This window comes from Dioscorea cayenensis, chromosome 18, assembly GCF_009730915.1.
Source record: "Dioscorea cayenensis subsp. rotundata cultivar TDr96_F1 chromosome 18, TDr96_F1_v2_PseudoChromosome.rev07_lg8_w22 25.fasta, whole genome shotgun sequence".
NCBI lineage: Eukaryota > Viridiplantae > Streptophyta > Magnoliopsida > Dioscoreales > Dioscoreaceae > Dioscorea > Dioscorea cayenensis.
Window position 1 is genome coordinate 23,002,964 of NC_052488.1, and position 21,356 is coordinate 23,024,319.

The 21,356-nt window shown below is 40.7% G+C and overlaps 4 protein-coding genes and 1 non-coding gene across 5 annotated transcripts; 3 read left to right on the forward strand and 2 right to left on the reverse strand.

The window, feature by feature from the left end:
* Positions 1 to 1,753: 1,753 nt before the first annotated feature.
* LOC120282953 (ATP-dependent zinc metalloprotease FTSH 7, chloroplastic-like) lies at positions 1,754 to 10,671 on the forward strand. The gene is made up of 15 exons (XM_039289783.1): positions 1,754 to 1,912; positions 4,678 to 4,710; positions 4,812 to 5,777; positions 6,381 to 6,446; positions 6,530 to 6,664; positions 6,784 to 6,849; positions 6,926 to 7,111; positions 7,203 to 7,289; positions 7,382 to 7,495; positions 7,594 to 7,718; positions 7,803 to 7,911; positions 8,785 to 8,910; positions 9,021 to 9,344; positions 9,420 to 9,543; positions 10,063 to 10,671. The coding sequence occupies exons 1-15, from the start codon at positions 1,754 to 1,756 to the stop codon at positions 10,185 to 10,187; spliced, it is 2,745 nt and encodes a 914-aa protein (XP_039145717.1). The 3' UTR covers positions 10,188 to 10,671.
* Positions 10,672 to 10,813: 142 nt separating this feature from the next.
* On the reverse strand, positions 10,814 to 10,885 carry TRNAD-GUC. The gene has a single exon. It is a non-coding gene; the product is annotated as a tRNA-Asp (tRNA).
* Positions 10,886 to 11,097: 212 nt separating this feature from the next.
* Positions 11,098 to 12,582, forward strand: LOC120282099 (protein SRC2 homolog). The gene is given in 2 exon segments (XM_039288834.1): positions 11,098 to 11,775; positions 11,777 to 12,582. Coding segments are annotated over 2 exon segments (1,032 nt in total). The 5' UTR covers positions 11,098 to 11,271; the 3' UTR covers positions 12,305 to 12,582.
* A 3,507-nt stretch (positions 12,583 to 16,089) lies between these two features.
* On the forward strand, positions 16,090 to 16,933 carry LOC120282097 (pleckstrin homology domain-containing protein 1). Its single transcript, XM_039288833.1, has one exon. It carries the CDS (start codon positions 16,181 to 16,183, stop codon positions 16,646 to 16,648), a length of 468 nt encoding a protein of 155 aa, XP_039144767.1. The 5' UTR covers positions 16,090 to 16,180; the 3' UTR covers positions 16,649 to 16,933.
* Positions 16,934 to 19,322: 2,389 nt separating this feature from the next.
* LOC120282954 (glycerol-3-phosphate 2-O-acyltransferase 6-like) lies at positions 19,323 to 21,127 on the reverse strand. Its single transcript, XM_039289784.1, has 2 exons — positions 20,498 to 21,127; positions 19,323 to 20,198 (listed from the first exon to the last, which is right to left on the reverse strand). The coding sequence occupies exons 1-2, from the start codon at positions 21,125 to 21,127 to the stop codon at positions 19,323 to 19,325; spliced, it is 1,506 nt and encodes a 501-aa protein (XP_039145718.1).
* Between the last annotated feature and the right edge of the window lie 229 nt (positions 21,128 to 21,356).

Genomic DNA, 21,356 nt, shown 5'->3' on the forward strand with positions numbered 1-21,356 from the left:
GGGAAACCTCATGCATACTTCAACTTGTCAGATACTACGTACTGAATCATTATTTTATGGCCCATGCCGCCCATCTAATGACAAGCTATAATCATATCCAGACACTTGTCGTTAAACCATTTAATTAACAATTAATCGAGTGCGCCGGTAAGTCATTTTCTTTTATAATTATCCGATAGTTCCTTTCAGACTTTCAGTGGAGCGCACCTTTAATCGGTGTAATAAATAAATAAATAAATAAATAATTAATTAATTAAATTTGATGAGTTGAATGAATCCAAAGTCTTGTTTTTATAGATTCCTGATTTCTCCGCAGAGCAGTACCACTCCCTTATCTCTGAGCTAGGATGTGGATTTCTTAGAGACGAGAATCTGGAATCAATTGGTTTAGAGCAAAGAGATACTAACATGCCATAATTTTATTCGATTCACAGCCTCCAATTGATCCATTTTCCTTTGAAAAACAAAACATAGCCAAAATCATCAGCACCAACAAGACATATAGGCTACAACTGTGTGAGCGATCGCGTACACGTCAACTTTAATTTATTGAAGGGTGTCATATAAAAGATAATGTTTTTTGTTTCAGGGTGGATAATTCACAATCAATTTTACTGAACCCGTATCATATACAAGATAATGTTTTATTTTAGGGGATTCATGTCTAGAGGGGAGGGGAAAAAACAGGGGTAAATCACGAATCCAATGGTAATTAACCAAAAATATCTTATAATAGAATGAGGGTTCAAAGTTTTGCTCTCACAGTATTTTTCATAAATTGTTCATTGGGGGAAGAAGGCCGGAGGAGAGCCATATTGTAAAATACTATTTATTCTATATATATCTGGTCATAGTGTGACTTTGTATTTCTCTACTTTTCCAAAATTACATAATATGGAAGATTAACCATTGTGAGGTTATAATTCCTAATATATTATATATTGTGGGTGTGTCGCGTAGTAAACTTTCATCATCCTTGTGTTAGTCTGGCCCACATGTTAAATTTGTAAATAATTAAACCACCTTAAATGGTGTATTTCTATAGTTGTTTGTTTTTTTACAACACTTGTTATCTTTATAAAATAATAATAATAATAATAATAATAATAATAATAATAAAACATATCGAATATTAGAATGTTGCTTTTTGCAACTACTTGTTATATTAATATATTATATTATTGATGTATATAAATATATCCTAACATAATTGGTATCATATGATATTATATAATAAAGTTAGTATAGCTTTTATTTTAATCGACTTTGAAATATTTTTTTCTTTCTAAAATATAAATAAATCACATACGGTATATATATATATATATTTACAAGAGCTTTTCTATTTTCTCTAAAAATTAAATTCACTCTAAACCCGACTGCTCTTAATTTGTCTATGTTTCTTGTAGGTGTATCCACTCTCGATGCATTTTTTTTTAAAAAAAAATAAATAAATCATGTTAATTAAATAGAAAGGAGAAAACTACAACATCTCTTATTTCAGCTGGTTTAGTTTTATACTTTGTAATTTTTATTTAAATAAATTAATAATTCATTATAAAAAAATTGCAGTAACAAAAAAAAAAACAATTGAAAAGCAAGATACGGAGAGATAAACAAGATAAAATCCACCAGCAGTGGCAAGACAGCTGAACAAAAGGACTAAACATAACAAGGACCAAAATCGAAGGTCAAATTTCTCATCAGTAACCAATTTGAAAGTTACATCAACTGCAAGCATGGTTTGGGCAAAATGTCACCTATTACGTTCGTCCATTTTGCAGATATTCTCAGCACCATATTATATTATATGGCTGACATGGCCCACGCCAAGCCGTTGCCGTCGCCGTCGCCATCGCCGTCGCCGCCGTTGCTGCTAATCATTTCAGAGATTTCGGCTTTAGTGCTGATGGTACATGCATCATATTACTTCTCCTAGCTAGCTCGTTGTTGTTGATGATCTGCTCAATTTATTTTCTTCAGAGTTTTGGCCTAATTAATTCTATGTACTAAACCTTATCCATTCTGCTTCTTTTTTATATTGTCCAATCATTATTGTCGGAAATATTTAAGTCGATTACTTGAAAAATGAAGATAAATCTGAGCAAGATGCATGGTCTAGCTTGTTGCAATTGATTTTAGTTAATTAATGATCCGTCTCTACGTTGTCATCTCACTTGATATTTCTTTTTTACTGGATTAATGGACCACGCGCGCGCTTAAAATATTTTCTGCTGTGATCGATATATATCAGTGTTTTAGTTTGGGAGAAAGACGTACGTCCTCACTCTCCCCATTTAGATTCATGAAATTAATAATTATGCATGGTATTCATCACTCTCAGGTAGAGGGGAAATTAAGGATTTCTTTAATTTTTTTGGATGGATGGATATATCGTCAATGATAAGGAAAAAAAAAGAAATTTGGATGGATGGATGGATTTATCGTCAATGATAAGAAAAGAAAGTCCAACAAAAGCTTCGTTGGTTTATTTGGTTGTACTGTTTTTGTAGGTTATACTCCTTTTTGTTAATGGATGTAGTTTATTCACTTTTAATCCAACAAAATGATTTAACATGTCTATTAATTGTATGTGCATATTAATGTTTTCCTTTATAACTTTTTCCTTATTTCTTAAAATTTTATCTGAAATATTTACTTTACCCATTCTCTCTAGGGGAGTGAGATTCTGATCAGATAATCAAAACATATACAATGATTAACGGAGGATGTTTATAGAAGTCAATATGAGGGATACAACAAAGTTGTAATTTATCAATTTTTATAAAATAAAAAATAAAAAATTTGAGGGATACAAGACAAGACGGCAAGTGTCACGGCCTTCCCGATCGCCCCAACGATCACCGCGCGGCGCTCGTCACACCACCAAGGCGCCGAGCCAGCCTCCAAGACCTGGAACCAAAAACAGTCCAAGAACTAGCAAGCACCCATGCCCTATCAAGCAAACAAGGCTAGTAAGCATGCAAGCCCACACAAAGACATCATGAGAAGTCCAGGATAGATCATCCCCACATCACACCAAGGTTACCCGAAGAAAACCACACAAGACAAGGAGCTTGAGAGAAAAAGTAAACTCTCAATATAAAGGATCCGAGATACACCACAAGCCAACAACACACAGCCAAGACTTTCTCTCCACCAAGAGATGAAGGTGAACAAAGCCCCAAAGAACAAGCTTCTCTCCCAAGGAAGCTTAGCCCTTTACTTGGTCTCTAGCTGGCCATATGAGAGGGAGGAGGCGGGCTATTTATAGCCAATCACTCTCCAAGGAGAAGGGAACTGACCATTCAAACTTGTGGCCAAGAATCCTTCAGCTGTCTCGTCACAACTAACACACTGCTACAGTGCTACAGTACCAAAAAGAAGCACAGTGCTACAGTGTCCCAGACTCAGCCGGCCACCATCAGGATCACGCTACAAGTGCCGCCCATCGCCACTGTTCACCTGATCGGTAACGGTCTCGGATCACCCGGCCGATGCGCCCTATGCTCCCCTAGCATGCGCCTATCGGACCGTGGGTGCCGATACACTTTGGTAGTCTGTTAATTCTCGGTCATTCCTCTCGGTAAAGACCCTCGGTAACGCGCCCATGCGCCTCGTGTCATGCTGGCTCATGGCTGCCTAAGAGTCCCCGCTCCGCCTCCTATCTTGCCGACCGATCGCACAAGTCCATATCGACCGTACTGCCGATACTAACGCCGATCTGGCTCCATTTTTGGCTCATACTTAGCCAAATATTACCCATCCCGTGCCTCGGTCATGATCCCATCACCACGCCGCATCACGCCCCACGACGTTGCCCTAGCGAGCTCTCAGATATGCGCAGACCGCGCTCACAAGACCCCTCGCTCGGCACTCCCTGGCCGGGATCCCCGATCATGTGCGGCCGCTGCCCACACATAGGCCACCGGACGACTAGTGCTTCATTTGGACTCGGATTTTGACCTATCTTGGCTTCATCGGCTCATCCTCCCTCAGATGGAACCGTCCACCGCCGAGCGCATAAGGTGAAACCCTTACAAACCACCCCCACTAGAGAAAGTTCGACGCCCTCATCGAACGGGGCTAAGGGTTTATAGTAACCTCATACGGGTCAAACTAATGCTAGTAGTCGGATTTCATACAGCCAAACATATGAGTTTATGACAGATTAAAAAAATAGGAGTATATATATATATATCCTAATGCAATGGCAGCTTGACACGTATAGTTGGGTTCACTAGGCGCTAGTAGAGAGCTGGATGGCAACGCACGGGCAAGGCAGGACCATGAGTTGCAAGTCTAAAAGTGATCCTATTATAATTTTTATGAATTAAAAGTTATTAAGCAAATTAATAGATTATTCAGTGTGGCAAACTGCAAACTGCAAACTGGCAACTGGCGACTGGCTAGGAAAAGACGACCCCCCGAATTGGATGGAGATCCAAATAGCGCGGTCCAAGAGAGAGAGAGAGAGAGAGAGGAGTTTTGGTGGGCCTTGAGGCGGCCCAGAGACCAATTGATGCATTACCATGGAATTGAGGGAGGCATAACAAACAATAGCAATAATAATAATAATAGCAAATAGCAATGGCAAAAACATGGTAGAAGAGAGAGAGCATGATAATGCTTATCTAATCTCTTTCTGGCCGTGCCCTCGAAAGTCGAAACAAACAGCAGCAGCAGCAGCAGCAGCAGCAGCAGCAGGAGGTTCGTCACTTCTCTTCCGCTTGCTTCGCCTCCTCTTCTCCATTCTCCCCTCTATGACAAATCTCTAGCTACGCACAAAGAAAACCTAAACCGAGCGTTAACGATATGGCCACCACTGCCATCGAATCCCTTCGTCCTTGTTCCCATCATTGGAATCGCGGAGGAGAATTTTACAACTGCCGTCCCAGGGGCTTCTCCATATTTCCGCTTCGCCAACACCGCCATCATCACATCATCATCATCATCATCATCATCTTCTTCTTCTCTTCCCAAGTCACCTCGCCTCCGTTGACAAGAGTTTCAGGGTTTCAATCAAAGAGGGATCCGATATCTGGGGTCGATTCCTTAAGAACCAGAGATGTCCGGCAACCCACAGAATCCGCGCCAATAGCTCCTGTGAGCGGGACAGTAGTGAATCCAAGGCCTCAAGTACCGGTGAAAACCAGGGCGATGGGCCTCCCGCTACCGATAACAACAGCGTTCAAGAGCACTCTACGCCTTCTCCTCCGCCGTCTACTACTACTACTACTAATACTACTACTAGCACCACTTCTAATTCCCGTTCCTCTTCTCAGCGACAAAATAAGTGGAAGGCCGGCGGCTGGTGGAAGGGTGGTAAGTGGCAATGGCAGCCCATAATCCAGGCCCAGGAGATCGGCGTCCTGCTGCTGCAACTAGGGATTGTGATGTTCGCCATGAGACTGCTCCGCCCCGGCATCCCTCTGCCGGGCTCGGAGCCCCGCCCGCCGACCACTTACGTTAGCGTGCCCTTCAGCGATTTCTTGAGCAAGATTAATAACGATCAGGTGCAGAAGGTGGAGGTTGATGGCACCCATATAAGATTCAGGTTGAAGCAGGACACCTCTGGCGTAGAGTCGAAGACGGATGCCGTGGTTCGGTCGGAGGAGGCCCAAGTGTTGATCAAAGGTGCCACACCAACCAAGAGGATTGTCTATACAACCACTCGCCCCGGTGATATTAAGACACCTTACGAGAAGATGGTGGAGAATAACGTGGAGTTCGGCTCACCTGATAAGAGGTCTGGTGGATTCCTCAACTCTGCCTTGGTGAGTCCTCATCTTTCCGGCTGCTTCAAATTTCAGTGCTTTCTGGAGGCTTACATTCATATAGCAATTTGTTCTAATAAAAAGGTTGAATTTTTGTATATTAATCTTCTGTTTTGATGATGCATTGTACCAAATCACACTGACTGTTTCCTCACCATGCCATTGTTCTCAAGCTTTTCATGTTTTGAATTTTCCCTTTACGTATTGTGTTGGTTTCATGGCTCGATCTCATACTAAGCTTTCTAGAAACTGTGGCATGGATACAAAATGTGACAAAGAATTTCTGGACAATCCAATTTCAGATTTCTCTCGGGTGTCTATGTTTTTTTTTCTTGGTTGTTAATGTGCTAGATGTACTGGGAGTGCAATCTTTTACCTCACATGTTTCTTTTCATTGCTGTGAAGAAGGCTAATGCTGATTACCAATTTACCATTGGCTCTAAATTTTCTCTGTAATATTTGTATCATGGCAATAATAGTTTTCTTTTGTTCTGCAAGTTTGCGTTTCTTCAGAAAAAACAACATGGTTCCTTCACATGTTGATGCACCAGAGAATGCCCTCCGCTTTCCTTAAAAATTTTATGTCTACACTTTATTTTGCAGGTTGCTGTTTTCTACTTAGCTCTACTTGCTGGACTTCTACAACGTTTTCCGGTTAGTTTCTCTCAGGTACAAACAAAGCCACACACGTTGCAAACTTGTAATTATTGTCATTGATCTTAGAAATATGATTGTGGCTTTCATTGTTTCAGCATTCACCTGGCCATTTGAGGAGCCGTAAGGCTTCTGGTTCTAACAGCGCCAAAGCATCTGAACATGCTGATGTAGTCACTTTTGCTGATGTGGCTGGTGTTGATGAGGCTAAAGAAGAATTGGAAGAGATTGTGGTATTAAAGAATCGACCCTTGTGACTTCTAATTAGAAAGTCTATATTGCAACATATGGGGTGGTCTTTCTTGTAAGATGTACCTACCTTTACCTTTATTTTCTTGTAATTAATATGCAGGAATTTCTTAGGAATCCAGATAGATATATTAGACTTGGTGCTCGTCCTCCTCGAGGTGTCCTGCTGGTGAGATTAGCAATTGGAAAGAAACTATTGAGTTATCGTCGTCAAGTATTTATATGGTTTCTTCATGGTTTTGTAGGTGGGTCTTCCTGGGACAGGCAAGACCCTTCTTGCTAAAGCTGTAGCAGGGGAAGCTGAAGTACCTTTCATAAGTTGCTCTGCAAGTGAATTTGTAGAGCTCTATGTGGGTATGGGAGCCTCTAGAGTGAGAGATCTCTTTGCTCGAGCAAAGAAAGAAGCACCATCAATCATTTTCATTGATGAGGTGCATGACAATAGTCTTCTATCTGGTTTCTGTTAGTGTTTTTTACAACGAGATGATGACATTGGGTTACTTCTTCTTGTACTTTGGACAGATTGATGCTGTAGCTAAAAGTCGTGATGGACGGTTTCGTATTGTCAGCAATGATGAGCGAGAGCAGACACTCAACCAGTTGCTCACTGTAAGATGGCTCAGAAAGCTCTTTGTCAGTTGACAAATTGTTGACATAGTAATTCATTTGTAATGACCAATACTCTAAAAATGGGTCATCAGGAAATGGATGGATTTGATAGCAATTCTGCTGTTATTGTCCTTGGAGCAACAAACCGCTCAGATGTCCTGGATCCTGCCCTTCGCCGTCCAGGGAGATTTGACCGTGTGGTTATGGTTGGCTTTCCTGTGAACTTTTTGAAGTTGACATCAGCGAAAATACAGTATGATTGTTTCAAAAATAGGTGTTCATGTCAATCTGTTTGCTGTCTCAGGTGGAAACCCCTGACAGACTTGGAAGGGAATCTATTTTAAAGGTTCACGTTAATAAGAAGGAACTTCCTTTAGGAGAGGATGTGGAGCTCAGTGAAATTGCATCAATGACCACTGGTTTCACTGGGTAAGATCTATCTTTTTCTTTGCCCTTCTTGAGAAACCTGTTCTTCTTGTTTTTAACTGGTAGTTTTGTTTTAATGTTATGCAGCGCAGACCTAGCAAATTTGGTTAATGAAGCCGCTCTGTTAGCTGGAAGAGCAAGTAAAATTGTTGTGGAGAAGATTGATTTTATCCGAGCAGTGGAACGTTCAATAGCTGTATGTCTGCCTTAATTTATATTGCACACCTAGTCTTCTATGCACTTTTCATCTGTTTCTATCTTTCTGGGACTTATGCCTTCTTTGCCAGAAATAGACCTTTTTGATTATGTCTTCCTCCTTTTATCTTTGTATATTTAATAAATTGTTTATTCAGTATGATAGGGAAATTTGATGCAGAGAACTGCTAAAGATCTTTAGTTTGATAACCATCATCATGATTAAAAAAATCTTACCCTGCCCTGTGTGTTATAAATTCATTTATGTGAAGTTAATACACCTTATGATCAACAAGTGCTTTCTAATTCACAAGACTGGCACAACTTACCCTGCAATATAAGGCCCCTTAGATAACTAGTGTTTTCTGTCTTACTTTTGGTCTGGCAACTTTTATGTTATCTTTTTGGATGCACTAACTTCAAGTTCAACACCATGGCACTCCTTTTTTCAAAAGACAAGCAGAATGGTTCTTTGTTAGAAAGAACTTGTGACTTCTCTAAGGCTGAGAGCCCTCTGTCATGATGGTTCACTTTCTCAATGCCTTTTATCAGGAAAATATTATATTTTATTCCGTTTATCTGTTCAGGAGAAAGAAAAAGTTACTAATATGATAACAACGTATTGTTTAAGCCATCCAGAAATGATGCTATAGATTGAGTAACTCCTAGGTCAGTTTTTAATAATGGTTTTTGAGAATCACTTAGGTCATCCTAATTTACCATGAACATTAAACGGTGCATCCAAGTAAAACTTTATTTTCTTAGACTTTTAAGATCTGGTGAAGGTCTCATGCTGAAAGACTGAGTATTTTAAGTGATTGTAAGTGTTAATTTGGTTGTCTGATTGTGAGCTAAGATAAGTGCATCCATATAGGGCATAGAGAAGAAGCATGCAAAGTTGCAAGGAGGTGAGAAGGCTGTCGTTGCACGCCATGAAGCTGGTCACGCTGTTGTGGGGACTGCTGTTGCAAATCTACTTAATGGGCAACCTCGTGTGGAGGTAGATGCTTAAGCTATTCTAGCTGTACAAATGTAGATGATGCTTAGCTTTATTATAATCAAAATTTTTTTTTTCTTAATTCAACTTCTTACTATTCTGTTTATTATCAGAAATTGAGCATACTACCCAGGTCAGGTGGTGCTCTGGGTTTCACATACACACCTCCTGCAACCGAGGACAGATATTTACTTTTCATTGATGAACTACGAGGTCGTTTGGTAACTCTGCTGGGAGGACGTGCTGCAGAAGAAGTTGTTTTCTCAGGCCGTGTCTCAACTGGGGCACTTGATGATATAAGGCGAGCAACAGACATGGCTTACAAGGCTATAGCTGAATATGGTCTTAATCAGACTGTTGGTCCCATATCACTAGCGACATTGTCTAATGGTGGGCTTGATGACTCTGGAGGTGCAGGTCCATGGACAAGGGATCAGGTTTAGATTATTATCATTTCATTTTATATTATCTCTGAACTACTTGAAAACAAATCTATAAGACTAAATTTACAGGGACATCTAGTTGATCTCGTGCAAAGAGAGGTAAAAGCACTACTGCAATCCGCTCTTGAAGTAGCTCTGTCCGTGGTGCGTGCCAATCCCAATGTGTTGGAGGAGCTTGGGGCTTATCTGGAAGGTTGCTCTATGCACAGTTTTATGCTTCTTCTTGCCTGCAAGATTATTAGATTTTTGTCTGTTTGTCCGGTCATACAAGTTTAGTACTTATCTTGAGTGTTAAGATGCGAACCAAATATATTATTTGTGTTTGATGCAACCCAAAACCTTAAGCGTATAGGATGAGAAACCCAGACTTATATATTCAAATCTATATTTTCTAAATTAACCAATATAGGATTGTTAGCTACTCTAACACTGAGTGTGTAATTTTCCTCTGGCCACCAGCCGCCTTTATCAGCATAGTGAGATTTGGAACCTTGATTTATCTGGAACCAATCAGACATATTCTTGTATTCAAGCTCTGGTTCTGGTAAGCTGATAAACTATAGGAAAGAGAAATGGCTTTTAACCAGATGAGCATTCTCCATAGTGGATTTAGTTTGTTCAATCACTGTTATAGACTGTATGTAGATGTGATCTTATATCATCTATATGGAGCATTTCTGCATGGTTACTTATTTGTGCCACTTGTGTGCAGAGAAAGAGAAAGTAGAAGGGGAAGAGCTGCAAAAATGGTTGAAGTTAGTTGTGGCCCCTACAGAACTAGCAATTTTTATTGAAGGCAAACATGAGAATTTTCTACCACAGAAGGCTCTCTCCTGACAAGTTCGTCTATTATAGTTTAGTTGACTCACGGAGCTAATTGTTTCATTGTGTGACATATCTCTCTTACAACATATGGGAAAGACAGTAAACGCTTGAGACCCTCTTTACCAGTTCATGTTGGATCAGAAGCATGATGAGAAGGGATGCGGGAATTGTTGGTTATTTCCTTTCTTGGAGCTGGTCTGTGGAGAACATTCATAAAGATAAAAGATTAATCCAATACTACTCTCCAGAGTGCTACTCCATCCCTGGAACTGAAGTCTCTGTTTCCCCCCACTTTTTGGGAGAGACTCTTGTGTTTATTAGATGTACATTATTATCGTTTCAATCAGCAAGTGGGGTAACCTTACCTGTATTTTTTTTTTATTATTATTTTGGATTATGTGTAAAAATAAAATCTGTCGAATTGTCTGTAGAGATAACTGAATATATCATATATAAAACTGAAAGCACAATGCTTTTGATGGTGTTTATACATACATATGCCCAGGCTTGTTTGTACCCCGTTCTCTGCTTGTTTTCTTTCATGAGCTGCTCGCATTGGTCAGGCGTGTTCAGTTTTGCATGAATTGGTGTTAATCCATACGCAACGTAATTCGCAAGAGTAAAAAATTACTAAGAAACGCCGTTGCCGGGGATCGAACCCGGGTCACCCGCGTGACAGGCGGGAATACTCACCACTATACTACAACGACTTGTGCAACGGATTCGGCTAGATTTATATAGGACAAAAATAGTAGTACATCACCTTTTTGATAAGATTATTTGGCTCATTAATTATTTTTTTATAAAAATCCAAAACCTAATCCACATAAACATCGATACTGGGCCAAAAAAAAAAAACAGTAAAAGCAAATCCCGAAACAAAATGGACGGCGCATAAGAAATCGCAGCAACAGCAGGAGGAGGCCCATCAAATGTATTGTGTTGTGTTGAATTAGATCACTCACCGTCTCTTGAATCTTGATTCCTTTACCAAATCATAGACAGGAGACAGCAGGATTCACAAAGCACGCCTGACGTTTCTCCCTTTCCCGCAAGCCCCAAGCTTCCAAGCCAAGCAGCGAGCGTCTCCGTGACCATGGCTTCATCGCGACCTCCTCCTCCTCCTCCTCCCCCTAAATCCTTCGATCTCGTCGAGATCACTGTCGTCTCCGCGAAGCACTTGAAGAACGTCAACTGGCGCCACGGCGATCTCAAGCCCTACGCTGTTGTCTACTTGGACCCCGAGCGCCGTGCAGCCACCAAACCCGATGATTCAGGATCCACGCGCCCCGTCTGGAACGAGATCCTTTCCCTGCCCCTCCCACCCACTCCCCTCGACGATCCCTCTCTCATCCTCACCTTCGATCTCTTTCACTCCAAGCCCTCCGAGACCCCAAAGCCACTTGTCGGCACCGCCAGATGCCCCCTCAAAGATCTCCTCTCTGAACCCGCCGCAGCCCTCGATGGATCGCCCTCTCCCATCAAAACCCTAGAGCTCCGTCGCCCGTCGGGCAGGCCCCAGGGAAAAATCCGGATCAAGCTCGCCATCAAAGACCGCCCTGCTCCTCCCCCTGAGCATGGTTACCACTTCGGCCCTCCATCTGGCTATTATTACTCAACCGCCGGGGCAGCTCCTCCTCCCTCCTCCTCCTCAGCCAGCGAGAGACTATAGCCGATACTCCCCTCAGCCTCCACCCGCCTCTCCTTACAGCCATCCTATTCCTCCTCAGCCCTCTCAGTATTCCTATGGGGTCTACTCTGATCCGTTCGCTGGGTACTATTCCTCTGGCGCTGGATATTATTCGGCTCCTCCTGCTCCTGCTCCTGCTCCTGCCCCTGCGCCCACCCAGGCTCCTGCTCGTTCCTATTACGATCGAGCAGCTGGGTATGGTGGCCCATCTGCGCCTCTGGACTATTCCTCCTCGGGCCCTTCTTCTTATTATGAACAAAAGCCTAAAGGTAGCAGACTGGGGATGGGAACAGGCTTGGCCGTTGGAGCAGCGGCAGGGGCACTGGGTGCTCTGGCGCTTGAAGAAGGTGTCAAGTATGAGGAGGGGAAGATTGCAGACAAGGTGGAGACTGATCTCGCTGCGAGGGATGATTACAGCGACTATCGTGCTGACTATTGATAAGGTTTTCTTTCCTCACCACTCTATAATCTCCGTGAGTTAGTTTGGTTCTGGAGGAGCTATGGATTTCAAATAAACTGAAAAAGTAAATGTTTGCCATTTGATGTTTCGTTTATCACCCTCTTTATGTAATATATTGTTACCCATGCTGTGCCCCCCTTGAATTTGTTCTCTATTTTTTTTTTTTTATCAATGAACTCCAATTTAGTTATGTTACAACAATGCAGCTCATGCTTGTGCAACATGATATTAAGGTTTCTATCAAGTGTTTCTCAAAATTGTGGGCGCCTCTTTTGTTCTATTAATTGTGTGCAACTTCATTGCATACCAGAAACCACACACTGGAGCAAAGAATCTCCCAATGTTCAGCCTTACTTGCATGCCTTTTATTTTTTATTTTTATGTTTGACCTTGAGTGCTACGATCATTACTGAATGATAATGTTAGTTGAGTTTTTCAAGTTTGTATCTAGATGCTCTTCTTGCTCCTTTTTATTTCTTATTTTTCTCAGGCGTGCATATTTTTAATCTGTAGTTCATGGTCTCTGCTCTTTGCCCTTCCCCCTCACATTTAAGAAATTAGTGTTTTAGATTGGGCATGTGAGCATAGGTTCTATTGATGTTAGGCTCTTTCTATGTTTTAATTCTTCATTTGTGGCATGTTGGCCTGTGTTTAAGTGATTTTAAAATCAGTCTAATGATTTTGAGTTTTGTCTCTTCTCAACAATTATTGTGAAAATTTGGAGAGAATTCTACCATGCAAGAGTCAGAAACAAAATCATACTTATACTAGGGCTTTAGATAATCATTTAGATGAGTAAGAATGTGACATAAATCTACCTCAATGTATCTTTGTACCAGATTCTAGGGCACCAGCTCTCTCATCCAACATCTTCATTACTCTGTGCTGGATTAAAAATGAAGAACTCCTTGTATCCACGGTCCCACCCCATTGCATCACTGATCACTCTAATATCCCATCGTTCTCTGTTATGAGAGTGTGCGTCCTTCATTAGCCATTCAGCCTTCGCCCTAAGATTTTGGGAATAAACTATGAAAACCTAGCACATGACCAAACTGACACTGCAAGCCTTTTACAACGCTGCATTGGAGGGAGAGGTGATCTACTGTAAAGACCTGATCACAATCAGAATTGAAATTGGGGTATCAGTTATCATGTCTACATTTTTTGCATGAACCTCTTCTACATTTTTCCACCCTCTTGAACATAGTTTCTGGTGACTATATGATGCATTTATATGATGCCTAATCAAGAACTCACTCAAAATCGAGTAAACAAGAATATAAAATTTGAATACATCGGTTCTCTTTCACAAATTTAAAACAAGTATTTATAGATATGTAGACTAAGGACAAAATAATAAATAAAACTAAAATAATCACAAAATACTAGATAAATAAATAAAACTAAAATAACCAATAAAGCTAAGATAATTATAAAATATTAAATAAAAACTACTTTGAAGATTTATATTTAAAATTTTAAAATCATTAGGAGATATTTTTCACCATGCTGTGTCTTTTAAATGGTAACTTCAATCTCTGAAAATCTGTTCTGTTCTTAGAGCACATGCCACATTTCATATTCACATACATTTTCTCTTGTATGTGTTGTGTTACATCTCTGAATTCACCTCAAGTTCTGCTTCATGTCTTTAGTTACTCCATTTTTGCTGATTCCATGTTTTTTTTTTTTTTGATAATGTTAGAAAATCCACTCCAATATGTGATCCTTAGAGAGCTGTTGCATTGTTGTTGCTGTCACAATTTATCTAGGTCATCATAATTTTCATTTTTCTTGTGAGCCTTTGTTCTGTGACTTCTGTCAGCTGTGAAGAACAGTGAGATCAGAAGAAGACTTGAAGAAATGAATTTTGCTTATTGTTGTATAAAACACGGGTGCATTTCTTTCCTTATTCTTTAAGTTTAAAGATCATTTTAGATAGAAGATTGAATGGACACTTCTGCTTCTTGCTAGAACTAGCCATTATCTCAAATGAGTGCATCCATTCCATTGATGACCAATTCTTTATGGATGTGCTTATTCATCCCTGTTGTAATTTTAACAGCATATGGTCTTATACCTGGTTGCATATAGCCTTTGCTTTTGGTTGACAAGTGGGTGGCTTTGTTTTCTGGCAGTTGCTGTATGGTTAAATTGGGTGGTAATACATACTGGAAATTGTTGCAGCCATCACGATTTATGTTGTAACTATTAACCATATACAGGATAATGTTTTTCCCATCTCTATTTGCATTATAGTTACTATGCTGAACCAGGGCTCCTTTTTGAACTCTTCAATAGTCAGTGGGGTGCATTACAGCCTATTGTGCAGAGTTTTTTGATGGAATGAATGATCCTGTATGTTGATAAATGATTGAGTCTGGACTCTGGATGCATGCATGACCCGCATGCGGCATTGTTTGGAAGAGTTTTTATTCCCGGTTTACCTTTATACTGTTGCTTGTGGCATATGCTACTGTATATTTCCATTCTAATTTATTACTGTCGTTATTGTGATGGGCATTGCCCGCAGAAGTTGCCATTGTTTTTCTGCAAGGCAATCGATCCTAATTACCTGCAATGAGTATGGCAGTTATCTGTGAACCTTTACTATTTAGTGACTGTTTGGTTCGTGGTAATGACATATTACCACGTAACGAGATTATCATAGTAATATGAGTGAAAATGTTATATGGTTGAGAATATTGCGGTAAAAAAAATAATCATGTTTGGTTGGGAACTCTTATTACCGGGAATAGTTCATTACCGTGTTTGGTTGTCATGGTAATCAATTTGTTAAAATATAAAAAGTTATAAGAGTATCACGGTAATCTAAGATGGATACAAAATTTGGTGATAATAGGATTATCACTTTTTTTGTAATATTTATAAATTGGTAATGTGATATTACCATCCAAATTAGCACCGGTGTAATGCTAAACGTGGTAATATTTTCAGTGGTAATATTTCTATCCTACTGTGAATTAAATGGCCTCTTGTGAGGGGGAGATTTCCCAAGTTTCTTCTATGACTCTATTCTTGGTGAGTGGATGGAGATCAGGTTAACAAATAACGATTATGTCGGAAATGTGGTTTGGGAAGCGAAGCAGCAAGGGGATGCTTGTACACGAAAAAGGAATACGCAAGGCGCTATCGCCTGCCGTGGGCTGCTTTGCTGGCTATAATATAAGTATATATTTATATATACATATATATATATATATGGAGGAGTTTTAATACCCATAAATTACTTTAATGATTCACATTAGAATTATGCTTATTCTTTTGGCTCATTAAGAAAAAAATTAAGAGATCAATTTTTTTTCATAACAAAGGATTCGCCTCTTAAAAATTTTTTTAAAAAAAAATTTGCTATGTGATAAGGTTATAGTCTTTTTATTTTTTAAATTTTCTTGTGTATCTATAAGAGTCTTTGTTAAATATTAGTATTTTTTTGATAAATTTAAATATCCATAACTTAAAAATATCTATAAGAGTCTTTGTTAAATATTAGTATTTTTTTAGATAAATTTAAATATCCATAACTTAAAAATATGTTAATTCAAAGCCAAAAGGCCCAAAACCAAACCAGGGGAAATGACCTGTACCCGCGCTAGTCCAGCAAGCAGGGTCTAGGTTATCACGCAGCATAAGGTCGGAATTAAATTCTAATCTTTTAAAAAAAAAAAAAATCTCTTTTATATGCCATGAATAAATAATTTAATATATATCTGTTATATATATATATATATATATATATTCCAACAATCCTCGGCTAAACGCCACATTCAGGAGAGTGGGTCGAGTGGCATCTTGGTCTAGGCCGTAAGAGAAAGAGGGGTGGAGATCAAGATGATGAGTCTTTGGAGGGCGGCCATGGGATCGGGAGCGGCGGAGGAAGCCGCCGACGGCGTGGAGTTCTGGGTGGATCCCGAGCGATCCGGATGGCTGACCAAGCAAGGAGAGTACATCAAAACGTGGCGCCGTCGATGGTTTGTGCTGAAGCAAGGGAAGCTCTTCTGGTTCAAGGATTCTTACGTGACGCGATCGTCCGTCCCGCGGGGCGTAATCCCCGTCAGCACCTGCCTCACGGTGAAAGGGGCGGAAGACGTGCTGAACCGCCAGTTCGCCTTCGAGCTTTCCACCAGGCAGGAGACCATGTACTTCATCGCCGATTCTGAGAAGGAGAAGGAGGAGTGGATCAACTCCATCGGCCGCTCCATCGTCCAACACTCACGCTCTGTTACCCATGAGGAGGTCCTCGACTACGACAGCAAGAACCCCACGGTGCTCACTTCTACGCCAGATCCTCAGCGCTAGATTGCCAAATTACCGTCCATTAGGTGCGCCCGGCCACCTCCCTCTCCCTCCTGGAATTCTATATGGAAATATTAGGGTTTCTCTTCGTCGATTATGATTATGTTCTTTAATATTACGACTGTGATTATCAAGCGTGGATGTTTCCTACTTCTTTATATATAGCTATGGTTGTGTATACTATATAGAGGTCTGTTCTCGTGCTGTGGTTTGTATGCACAAAAATCTATTTCATTCCAAGCTACTTGATCCTTTTGCATGCTGTATAAATCTTTGGTTCTTCAGATATATGGTCTTTTTTATGCTTGTTATTTCTATTGATCTGATGCATCTGCTCCTCAGCCTCTCATTCATTCATGTGCCATGGCATCTATAAATTAACTGTAATCTTGTTTTTCCATAGAATTTCTTACTTTTTCATATTGATTATTTCTTGTTGAACTTAGCAAGTTGCAGAGAAGCATGAATCTTGCCCTGAATATTTAAGACTACCAAGATAGGAAATGCACATCTACTTGTGATTTGTTATTATCCATCGCTTCTCCCCTAGATATAGGGCCATGCTTATAGAAAATGCTTGCAAGTCCTAATTTGCTCCATAATATCAGGCAACATAGGCCAAAACACCATCTTTCATTGTAAACTTTGCTTTTCCCCCCATCACACATGGAAGGGCTGAAACACCTGTAATATGCACAATCATACTTGTACATCTAGCATACTGGAATATAATGTTTTCAATAATCACGAATGAGTCTATGAGTCAAAATGATTCTATTAATCAACCTGCTTTCATGCTTCAATGATGAAGCAATTGTTAACAATAAATAATGCTGCAATTGCTACTTGCAAAATGACAACCAGAAACTTGTCATTGACTGCATTTCTGTAACAGGTGATTTGGCGGCTTCCTTCTATGTCAAACTTGTCCCGATCATTTAATCAAAATCTCACCCCCTACAAGAAATCTATCCTGATAGCTTGCATATTTATTACAGCATCTTTTATTTCCATCCCCTGGTGATTCTGTACTGAATGATAGAGTGATCCCATTGACAGACCCTAAGCATTCCTGCATTCGTCTGTTCATTTTGCAACTTGGTGTCTTGCCTTGTTTTACTGGCTGTAGATTAATAATTTCCAGCACTTGTTCTGGTCTGCCTTCTCAACCTGACTGTGGAGGGTGAAGCCACCACTGGATATATCCTCAGTTGGCTGCTTCCCTGTAAACAATTCTAACTGAAGCATGCTTTCCCTGTAGACATCGCCTTTAATTGATACTTTTATGATTCATTAACTAATAAAAAGATTACACTTAAAATTGTAACTTCAATTTCCAAAATATCTTGTGATTTCAGTTCACATGCCACCATTCATCATTGTGGTGAACATCCTGTTGTTTCTGCATATCAAACTGCTTGTAACTGCGTGTCTGCATACTCTCCAAGTGCTGCTCCACATCTTCCCTGACTTAATTTCTGCTGATTGCATCATCTCTTCATTATAACAAAGGAAAATCCATTCCAATTCATGATTATTGAGAGAGTTATCACATTGTTATTGCTTTCACTAGAATTATCTGGGTGATGGTAACTGTTGTATTCCATGCTTAACTTTCTTTTATCAGCTCTGCAAAACAGTGAGGTTAGAAGAGAATTTTTGAAAAAGGGTGTCTGCTTATTTCTGTATATACCACAGGTCTTCTGTTTTTCATCCGTTATCTTATACCTGTATGGAGCTAGTTAAGATTGCATTATGGGGTGCTTTTCTCTTGAACAATAGACCAGCAATTTTATCTGGTAAGTATATCAATTCCATTGATAACCACTTCTTTGGGGATGTGCTTAACAGCGTATGGCCTTGCAGTATTTAATTTGCTTTTGATTGAGAAGGTGATGATTTTGTATTCTGGCTAATCTTTTATGGTGATATGTTGGAGTGGTACTTTTTGCTAAAATTTTATTATGACTGTTGACCATATACTGGAAATCATCATCACGCCTATCTTGTTGTGACTGTTACTCATGTACTGCAAACGAGACATTTTTGTGGCATACTTGATTTGTGTTAAGAGTTGCTCTGCAGAATCAGTGGTCATCTGTGAACGCTCCAGACTTAAATAATAAGCTAGGTGCGTTTGTGATGGCTTGCAATCAAGGGACTTGTTCTTGACCAGCTTCATCCCCGATGAACCAGGATCTTGATTAATGATCATCTGAGCCTCTACATAATACATATGCTTGCCCGCCATTCATGGATTGGAAGAGTTTTTATTCTATGTTTTCCTTTTTATGGTCACTGGTGGGAAGCTTCCCCATGCCATATGTTACCCGCCGTTTATTTTCACGGTGACTTAAAAAAACGAGTTAAAGGGAATTTCAAAGTTGGTTATGACCCCCAGCAGTAGCGCTAACCATTTTCCTTTTATTTCCGCATTATGAGCAAGTCTTAATATATATATTTAAGCTCATTGTCCAGTGCGTTATAAAGGTCACCTGAGTGAAAGGCGGGAATTCTCACTACTACAGAACAACAACGTCTTGGAGATTGAGTTAAAGTATTAAACATCAAGAAGTTCTATTAACCTTACTGACACAAATTGTCATCCGTTTTTAAGTTTAATTGGTAGCTAGATATATATATATATATATATATATTAAATTAAACCACCCTTATATCATATATCCTTTTTGGGTGAAACGCGACCGTCAGTCCCGGCGAGCATGAGGTACTTGTCCTTACGTGTAAGGTTGGTGCACTCGTAGCAGAGAGTAGCGGCGAGAAGTCGCTGGATGTAATTGGCAACCTGGATGGGTGACTTGCCACCAGCACAGGTGTGTTCTTTGTGGAGTGGTTTTAGGAACGTGATCTCAAACGTGGGGATGGGGTTCATAAAGACCATATAAGGGTCCAGCGCCTTCCAACCCCTCACGGTCGTGCCTTGAAACATGCTCTGCTTCGTAATGATTGCTACGGGGACAATCTGGTCCGTCAGCTCAGCGAACAGGGCGCTGAATCGCAATAGGTAGGGCTCCCTGCAAGTGGTGCCCTCTGGGCATATCACCAGATCGCCCTCTTCCAGTAGCTTCTTGATGATTTCGGCGTCCTTCTCTCGTTCCCTGCTCAAAGCCACTGCTTTGATCGGGGAGATGATCTCTGTGAACTTGCTGATGCTGTAGGTCACGCAGCTGACCTTGCGGCCAAGTGCCACCGCGGTGATGAATGGGTCACACATCGTGCGATGGTTGCACACGAAGAGGAAGCCCGGCCTGCCTTTTCCTGGAGGTGGCGGAGGGCTTCCCTTCACCACCAGGTTAATACCCATGAGCTTGTAGTTGTACCGGATGATGTGCTCAGGGAATGGAATGTTGCAATATATTCGGATTAGTGCTAGAATGAAGCCGATGGGCATCCACATGAAGGTCAGCAGTGCCACCATTGCTGTCGGCCGCCGGACCCACCGCCCGTCATGGAAAATAAGCGGTCGCTGTAACTGCTTTATCGGTACTCTCTGCCATCTCCCATCGTCATTATTTGGTACGAGGCACACTTCCTGCAGTGCAGTGCAGTGACTCATTTCTTATTCCATATCTTATAATTAATTATTATTCATTCATGCATGCGTGCTTGCATACATTACCATTTTATTTATTTATTTATTTATTTCAGATTGAGATCGAGCACTAATTTCCTCATTTAGCTAGGTTGTTTAAGGTTTGTCTTCTCAACCCCTTCATGTTGGAGTTGAGTTGTCAAGTCACTGTTATGAAAGTAATTAAAAGTGCATGGGGAAATGGGCGGCAACGGCGAAAGATCGATAGAAAGAAAGAAAGAAAGAAAGAAAATTCAAACCTTGCACATGGACATGAAGCCACAATCAGTTTCTCCATCTCCATTAATACCCAAATCCGGCATGTTATCACCAAATTCTTGCTGGAGCGTCTCCTTCATGAGCTCCCCGAGAAGAACACCGGGTTTGCTGACAAAACCTGTTGCCCTTCCGGACTTTGTGGTTTCTAGTTCTGTCCCCAGGACCTTGTCAGCCCCTAGGAAGCTCTTGACGAAGGGCTCAACCATTATTCTTGGGTTGGCGGTGACTATGCACCTCTTGCCAAAAGAGTTGAACATTTTCCATCCCTCAGGGTGTACATCCTCGGTGTAAAACTTTGGCAAAACTGCCGCTGCCACCATGTCTATGTCTTTGATCTTCAACCCGGCAAAGGATATGTAGACAAGCATCTGTATCCCCAGGGACCGAGAGATGAACAGGGTCACAATGTACACGAGGGGGACACAAACCAGGAGAATTACTCCCCTGAGGAGACTGCCAGCTTCAAGTGCCACGAGCATGTAGTAAGGAAAGGCGTTCCTGGACAGGAGAAGAGCGCCATCTAGCTCCGCTATCACCGTCTCATCAGACCTATTTTTAATTCCTTTTGAGCTCTGTTTGCTTATTGGTTCTAACCCACGTATAACACCCATGACTGCTGAACGCTGGAGAACGCTGGAGAATATATGTATATATATATACATATATCTGGGACGACGGCAAAACACGAAAAAAAAGTCTAGGATATAGTTGAGAGGTAAGGTAACCTTGAGAGTGTCCTTAATTTTGGTGGCTGCCATCTACCCGTATGCATATGAATTGGATTTTTTTCACTACCGCCTTGCTTCTTTTCTATGCACGCTAGCAGCGCTTTTTTGTTTC

Coding starts and splice junctions, on each gene's coding strand:
- LOC120282953 (XM_039289783.1), top strand. CDS start 1,754: ATGTCACCTATTACGTTCGTCCATTTTGCAGATATTCTCAGCACCATA. Junction 7,112..7,202: donor CAATCATTTTCATTGATGAG/GTGCATGACAAT, acceptor TACTTTGGACAG/ATTGATGCTGTAGCTAAAAG. Junction 7,290..7,381: donor CACTCAACCAGTTGCTCACT/GTAAGATGGCTC, acceptor ATGGGTCATCAG/GAAATGGATGGATTTGATAG.
- LOC120282097 (XM_039288833.1), top strand. CDS start 16,181: ATGATGAGTCTTTGGAGGGCGGCCATGGGATCGGGAGCGGCGGAGGAA.
- LOC120282954 (XM_039289784.1), bottom strand. CDS start 21,127: ATGGGTGTTATACGTGGGTTAGAACCAATAAGCAAACAGAGCTCAAAA. Junction 20,199..20,497: donor GCTTCATGTCCATGTGCAAG/GTTTGAATTTTC, acceptor ACTGCACTGCAG/GAAGTGTGCCTCGTACCAAA.